Source organism: Melozone crissalis, unplaced genomic scaffold (genome assembly GCF_028551555.1).
Source record: "Melozone crissalis strain CALT ecotype California unplaced genomic scaffold, PUWL_Pcris_2 ptg000034l_1, whole genome shotgun sequence".
Classification (NCBI taxonomy): domain Eukaryota; kingdom Metazoa; phylum Chordata; class Aves; order Passeriformes; family Passerellidae; genus Melozone; species Melozone crissalis.
In genome coordinates this window covers 14,428,876-14,435,751 of record NW_026535812.1, presented here as the reverse complement: position 1 = coordinate 14,435,751, position 6,876 = coordinate 14,428,876, and the positions used below count along the sequence as shown (strand labels likewise).

Here is a 6,876-nt window from a genome sequence, read left to right as displayed (position 1 = left end):
ATGCAGGTGACACTCCTCTCTTGGTGCAGATGGTAACCTGAACTTTGTTATGCTCCTCAGCGAGGTGGTGCAGCTTGGGAGGCTGATGTGGATGGGAAAGTGCAGCGAGACACCAGTAGTCAACAAGAAACAGAAAGTTACAGTTCTGTGCTAACAGCAAAAAACCTCAACTTGGAGTTATACAGGGAGGTGTTACATCACTCATTAAAAGTCAGGATGTGAGTTCATTGAGTTAACATAGAACAAGCTGTGGTGGGAGCATCGATTCAGTTTTCTGTTTGATTCCAATTCATGCCCCTATATCTCCCTTGGCCTTCAAGGAGCAATTCCTGCTTCATGCCAGGGTCAGCACACTTAAATGCAGCCTTGCTGTCTGCACTCCCTTAGTAGAAGGTTTATTTGTGCTCAACAGTTGCAGGATATCAACAGAACCACCAAGTTGTAAAGACTATCATTACAAAACTGCCGTTGTAAGAAGAAATACAGAAATTGTAATTTAGCTGGGTGTCTGAGCTTTGGCAGTTATTGCAATTTAATTCATACAACTGGATCTCCTGAGATAATGATGAAGTTAATTGTCATTGCAAGTCCATTAGACAGAATGCCTTATCTTGATGTAAAAATTACAATTGCAAAATGATGGACATGAATACTCTAAGTACAAAGGTACACTGGCATCTCTGAGCAGTTTTTCAGCATGGGAGTGCTACTCATCTTACAGATACTACAGATACAAAAAATGTGATGTGCAGCCAACACACCTGTGCAGGTAAAAGCCCCAGCTTTTCACATGGACTTTGTCAAGATCAGTGAGAGGCAGCAATAAGAGTTCTCCTGGGCAGCACTTCAGCTTCCCAAGGAACCTCTCAAAAGGCTGAACCTTGCCCTTGCTCAGTAATTCAGCTCAGGAACAATGATTATAGCAGTGAATTTGGAGGCAACATAAGTTGTGCCTGGCTCTAAGCAGCACGTGATCTTGACAAACAGGTCAGTGCACCTCAGGGCTGCCGTCCCTTCACTCCATGCCATCTTCAGCAATTGCAACTCTCAGTGTTGACCCCTAAGCCTTATGTCTTCCTAAAGATTAATAAAACATATCAGGAGCCAGGAATCCCCTTGCCTGGCTGGCAATGCTGCGCCATGGACACCTCAGGACAGGGCTGTTCCTCCTGGCTAGGGAGCAGCTTATCAGCTAACACATGTCTGCAGCTAGATGATGTTGGCAGGCAACTCTCTTTGGCAGCAACTATGTTGAAAACCCAAAGTCAGACTTTGTTTATAACATGTTTGTAACTTTGTTTGTCATGACTGTAAGTCATGTGATTTCCCAGCAGAGCCGTCTAACAGAGGCAGCATTTCTGATGATATGTAACTGCTGTTCAGGACACAGTACCCAAATATGGGGGAGGGAGAAGAGTGAGTTAGCAGAAAAGTCTTTGATCTTATATGATTTAAGAAAGTCATTGTGAATATATTTATCTGGAATAAAGAAAACCTGATGGTCTGTGAGGTCAGCAGTAATCAGCCTTAGACTACTGCTAAAATAATGGTTTGATTTCCTTGTACTTGCATACTTTTAGCTGCTCTACATTCAGTCAGCCTTATGACAATAGTCATCACTTGCTTTTATGTTTTATGTTAAAACAGACCACAAGCCCCACAGATATCTGAGAGCATAATTTTTATTGTTGTGGTACCTAAATAACAGCAAAAGGTTTAAATGGTGTTTTTTTGGAGATTTGCTCACCACTCGGATTCTCTGAATTAGTGACAGACTATTCTGGAGAGCTAGTGGAACTAAAATAGCTATTGAAAGTGTTTTCTGCATAAAGATTGGAGCTTAAATGAATTATTTATCTGACAAATTTGGTCCCTCACTGAAAATTTAATGCATTCTTCAACATTCACTAGAACAAAGCGAAAGACACTAAATCAGGGTGCCAGCCCTTGGACATTGAAGTTGTATCTGGACTGAACTACCACAAGCTTATGAGGACCAGTCTGCCTCCAGGCACCACCATTAGTATTTCAAACATGAGGTTTCAGCCTTGGATGAAAATACAAAGTTCAAATTAAATAAACTTTTCAGAGTGCCACACTGGAGTTTGCTTCAAAACCTCTGTCCAGAGGGCACTGAAAGGTTGGTAACATCAAATTTAACCCATTTCAAGAGCCCTGGAATTTTCATGAATTTTGTAGGTTTTCAAACATACTTCAGTAAAAGTTCAGGAACATACTAGTTTAGAGTCCCAGCATTCAGAGGTATCTCCCATTTTAAGGACATTCATGTAGCATCCATAGCCCAGTGAAGTAAACACAGATGGCATGAAAATATCCTGCATGCAGAAACACATGCCTGCCATTTCTATATGCAAACTCAGCAAGTAACTATCCATAACTGTTTCTCCTCTTATCCACAAGATGTATTTGTTTTGTCCTCTGTAGAGGAAGATCAGTCCTGCAGTATTTCCTTATTTATTCAGGAAAAAACATCCCATGTCTATGTCATGGGAGAAAAGGAAGTTATGAGGTGAAAAAGAAATTAAAAATATCAATTCTGTAAATATTTTCCTCTGTGCTTTATTCTGCTGTTGAGGCCACAAGCAAGCCTAGCAGCAGCATTTCTCTGGTGATTTTTAGTTTCTGGACTACTAAACCAAGGCTGTTAAAGAAAACGAGTGTGCCTTAGCTGGACTAAAATAGAGATTGTTAGCAAGAGCCTCCATGAAAGGGCAGTTGTGATTTGGCTGTGGTTCCAGCAGCTGCAAAAAGCACAAGTGCTCCAGGTCTGTGCTGCTGCTCAGTCAGGAGGCAAGACGTCCCTGTCGACAGGAAAAGTTCTGTCAGGAATGAGGGCCCACAGCAGAGGAGAAGGACATCAGTCTTTGGCAGGACTGCTCTCCAAGAAGAGACACAGTCACCATGAGGGAAATATTTAGCTGTTACAAGCATGCAGCATCTCCTTAGCTTCCTATCATTCCCTGCAAGCTTCTGCCAGAAACGTGTGCTAATAGCCAAAAAAGAGGCTCACCAGCTCTCCACCACGGATTATGTCTGTGAAGTATCAGCCACCCCATCCCAAAGCACCCAGGTGAAATTTCCTAACTGTCCCCCCAAGTGCTGGCCTGACTCACTGACCCCTTTGAAAAGGAGCAGAGGTGATGACAGTGCTTAGAGTGGCCGAGGTTAAACATTGCCTGGCATCTGAATTCTGCTCTCTTGCAGGTAAGGCTGTATTTCAGCAGCAGGCAAGCAGCTTTTATCTCCTCAATCCAACAATTACCACAGGTTTACCAAGACTTGATACTTTTATAGTGTCAGTGATATCTAAACATAAACCACATGCCTGGTCTGCAATGCTACTGCTGCTGTCACTGTATCACATGCAGCAACATATTGGCTTTGTCAGGGAGTTTGTAACAGGACAGTGAACTTTGTTTTCAGAAAATGTTACTGTACCTAAAAGACAGAATGTCAGGAGCACCTCCACTAAACCTGCTCTTTGGTGCCTCCAGCTGTAAGCAATGCAGAGAGCATCCAGCCTTCTCCTTCCAGTGGCTTTTGCTGTGAACTGGGAACCCAGGAAAACTTGGGAGACACTTCTAGGAATTATTATGAAATAGTTCTAGTTTGTGTCAAGTTGTGTGACAGGCATTTACCATTAGGTAAACTACCGTAGGTGGGAAGGTATTTACTCCATTTGCTTATGTCAAACTTGTCAAAAACAGATGATAAAATTGCTTTGACTCAAATAAATGTTTTTTTCAAGTTGAAATATTGTTTGTTTAAGTTTTTTGGGTATTTTATTTTTATTCTTAGCTATTATTTCTTTATTTTCTTGGTTATTTTTAGGTTCAGGCTAGATTATTTTCAGACTCCACTCTGGTGCAGGTATATTGACTCAAAACAATTAATGATTTCTTCTGATTTGCTCCCTGTTTCCCAAACTGATTTTTAAAACTAAAACCCAAATAAGTCTTTCCCAATTGATTCCCAGCTTGCCTGTTTCCTGGATTTTTGTGGCAGCACATGAGTGCTTTAGCACACAATGGTGGGAAAATACAGTCTCCAGTGCATCTCAGCCCCACCCAGTAAAAACATGGGTTAGCTCCAAGAGTGGAAAACAAGCTGTGAAGGCAACTCAAAAGGCACAGCTCCTCTGCACATCTTATCCAATGAAGGAAGAGTTCCTCTTGGTCCAAAGCCCTTCTGATTGACTATCTTGTTGTTTTATCCAGCTGGGAACCAAAATTGCAAAGTGCAGTGGGGAGAAAGGCAGATTAACATCAGTGGGCTGAGAGAGTAGGTGCAGGTAGAAGCTGATTTTTTTCTTAGTAGGTAACACTTGCAGGAATGTGCAGTATTGTTGCATTTATGTATGGCAAATACAGCACAGCAAAGTGAGTAAAATTCTTTATCAAAGGTTAGCAGGTGAGGGATATGAGCTGATGATTGAATTGCATCTACAATTATGGAGAAACCAGAGACTAAACCTCTGATGGTTGGACTCTAAGAGCATGCCACAGCATTTTTTAAAAATTATTTTGAGGCCTAGCTGGTTCCACATCTTTTATTTCAGGCCTTAGGTCCTAGAGGGTAATAACCTCTTCAATATTTGCTTCTTTTGGCACTGGTAAAACTGATGCCAGGTGGCAGCCAGCTGTGCAGAATCTACTCTTGTAAAGAAAGCTCACCCTACAAGGGTCAGCATGTCCTTGAAGGATCATAATTTGTAATGAACACATTCCATTCTACAGTGTAATGGATATCCTGAAAAAATACCTCCTGCCAAAAAAAAAAAAAAAAAAAAGTTAAATAATGAAATCATTCTGCTTTGCAGGTCAACATTTTTTTGTAGAGGAATCCCAGGTACACCTATGCTCAGCAGCCTCTATTAGCAGTAAGTTCTACTTGTTTTCTCAAAGGAGATCTGCCCAGGGGAGTGCTGCTATTGCAATTAGCTACTTTTCATTTGGAGCATCTCCCACCCTTAGGGACCCCAATAATGCAGTTCAACAGAGGGACACAGTAATGGCTGTTTCAACCACAAATACTTTACCAATACTCAGCTGGCAGCCATCTGTATATGGGCAAGGGGACAGAGGAAACATCATTGTGGCTTTATGTTACTGCAGAAGATTTCGTGCTTCCAGTTAACTTAGATGTAAGCAAGAGCTGGTTACTCCTAGAATGGGAGAGCAGCTCTTCCTCTTTTTAAGTCACTGAGTCTTTTAAGATCAAATTCAACTGTCCTGGACCTGTGTTCACTGCAGTGTCCTTCAGAGCGAGTCCTCATTGCTGTCAAATGTTGGATTGCTATGGCCTCCCATATTTCCTTCTACTGTTACTGCCACAGAATCTGAGAAGAAGGTTTCATTCAGAGGTGGCCAGGCTGAGTCCTGCTCCAACACACGCTGCAGCCTCTTGTAGTGGCTCTTTGAGTGGTACTGGAATGTCTTTTTCAGAAGCAGCCACAGGGGTCTGTTCTCAATGACTGCTTCCTGTAAAGGTAAAAGCAAAAAGAGGGTTTAAGAGGACCTGGACAGCCATTTACTCTTCATCCAGAGTACAAACATGGGGAAAACAGTGGAGACACAGATCTCCCACCTGCCCTGCTCATCCATGTCCCTTAAACAGTCTTTTATGGATCACATTTCATACCAGCTCCACCAGAGTTCTCCACCAGAGAACTGTGACCAGTTCCTCCTGAGACTCTTCAGGATCTGAGCAGAAAACACCACAGACTGCCCATATTTTTCTAACCTGGGGCAGGGTTCCCACTCACCAGAGGAAAGAAAAGGTGGCTATGCCTTGCATTCCCTTATCATTCAGACAGAGTGCTTTAAGAAAAGGGAGCAAGGGTGAGGTAGCAGTAATTACTCCTGTTTTACTAGATATTCCCAAATTGAGCTGAGGAGGAGAGAGAAAGAGCAAGACTTGACAATTTTATCTCTCCAATAGTGCTGACCAACACATCCAAGGATGCACACTCACCTCAACAAGGAAGGACACAGCCAGTGTGACTGCAAGCATTCCCACCATGGAGATTCGCCACGTGGTAGGGGTGCAAACGAGCTGGGGGAAAAGCAGGAGAAGCTATTCAGCAATGAATCCACAGTAAACACTGGTGGGCACTTGTGCAATAGAATACAGAATCATTTTGGCTGGGAAAAATCCTAAAGGTCGTTAAGCCATACCATAAGCATGGCACTGCCAAGTCCACTGCAGTGCCACAATTACATTTCTTTTAAATCCTTCCAGGGATGATGGCTCAACCACTTCCCTGAGCAGTCTGTTCCAGTCTGTAACCCTTTCAGTTAACAATTTTCCCTAATCTCTAGTCTAAACTTTCCTTGGCTCACAACCTGAGGCCATTTCCTCTCTATCACTTTTACATGGGAGAAAAAAAGTGACATCCACCTTGCTACAACCTCCTGTAAGGTAACTGTAGAATTAAGATCTCCCCTGTGCCTCCTTTTCCTGAGACTGCACAAACACAGCTCCCTCAGACACTCCTTACAAGACTTATGTTCCAGATCTTCAGCAGCTTCATGCCATAAAAGGCTAAACTCTCAAACTGGCTAACCCTGCTGATAAGCTAATACTGCTATTTGTCTTGAGGAATTACTGATAAAGATGCTTTTAAATCTATGATGCAGTAGAGAAAACCATTCTTTAGAACTGCAAGAGGAAATCTAACTGCATTTTTACTTCCTAATATTAAGAAATAGTTCAAACTGAGTATTTCAGCCCCAAACCCAGTTCCAGCTTCCCAGAGATGGGACTGGCTTTCTTTCTGCTTTTGGAGATGCAGCTCAGATCCACAATTTGGACCAGCAGTTTCTCCAGGGCTAGGCTATTGCAGAGGTTTTTATT

General features: G+C 42.4%; 1 protein-coding gene across 1 annotated transcript in view; it reads right to left on the bottom strand.

Annotated features, from left to right (window-relative positions):
- Window positions 1–5,279: 5,279 nt before the first annotated feature.
- Window positions 5,280–6,876, bottom strand: part of ATP13A4 (ATPase 13A4) — a 36,756-nt gene continuing 35,159 nt past the window's right edge. Inside the window, exons 29-30 of the mRNA XM_054282442.1 lie at window positions 5,995–6,075; window positions 5,280–5,501 (exon numbers count right to left, since the gene is read on the bottom strand). Coding sequence (XP_054138417.1) covers window positions 5,280–5,501; window positions 5,995–6,075 — 303 coding nt within the window. The remainder of the gene's footprint in view (window positions 5,502–5,994; window positions 6,076–6,876) is intronic.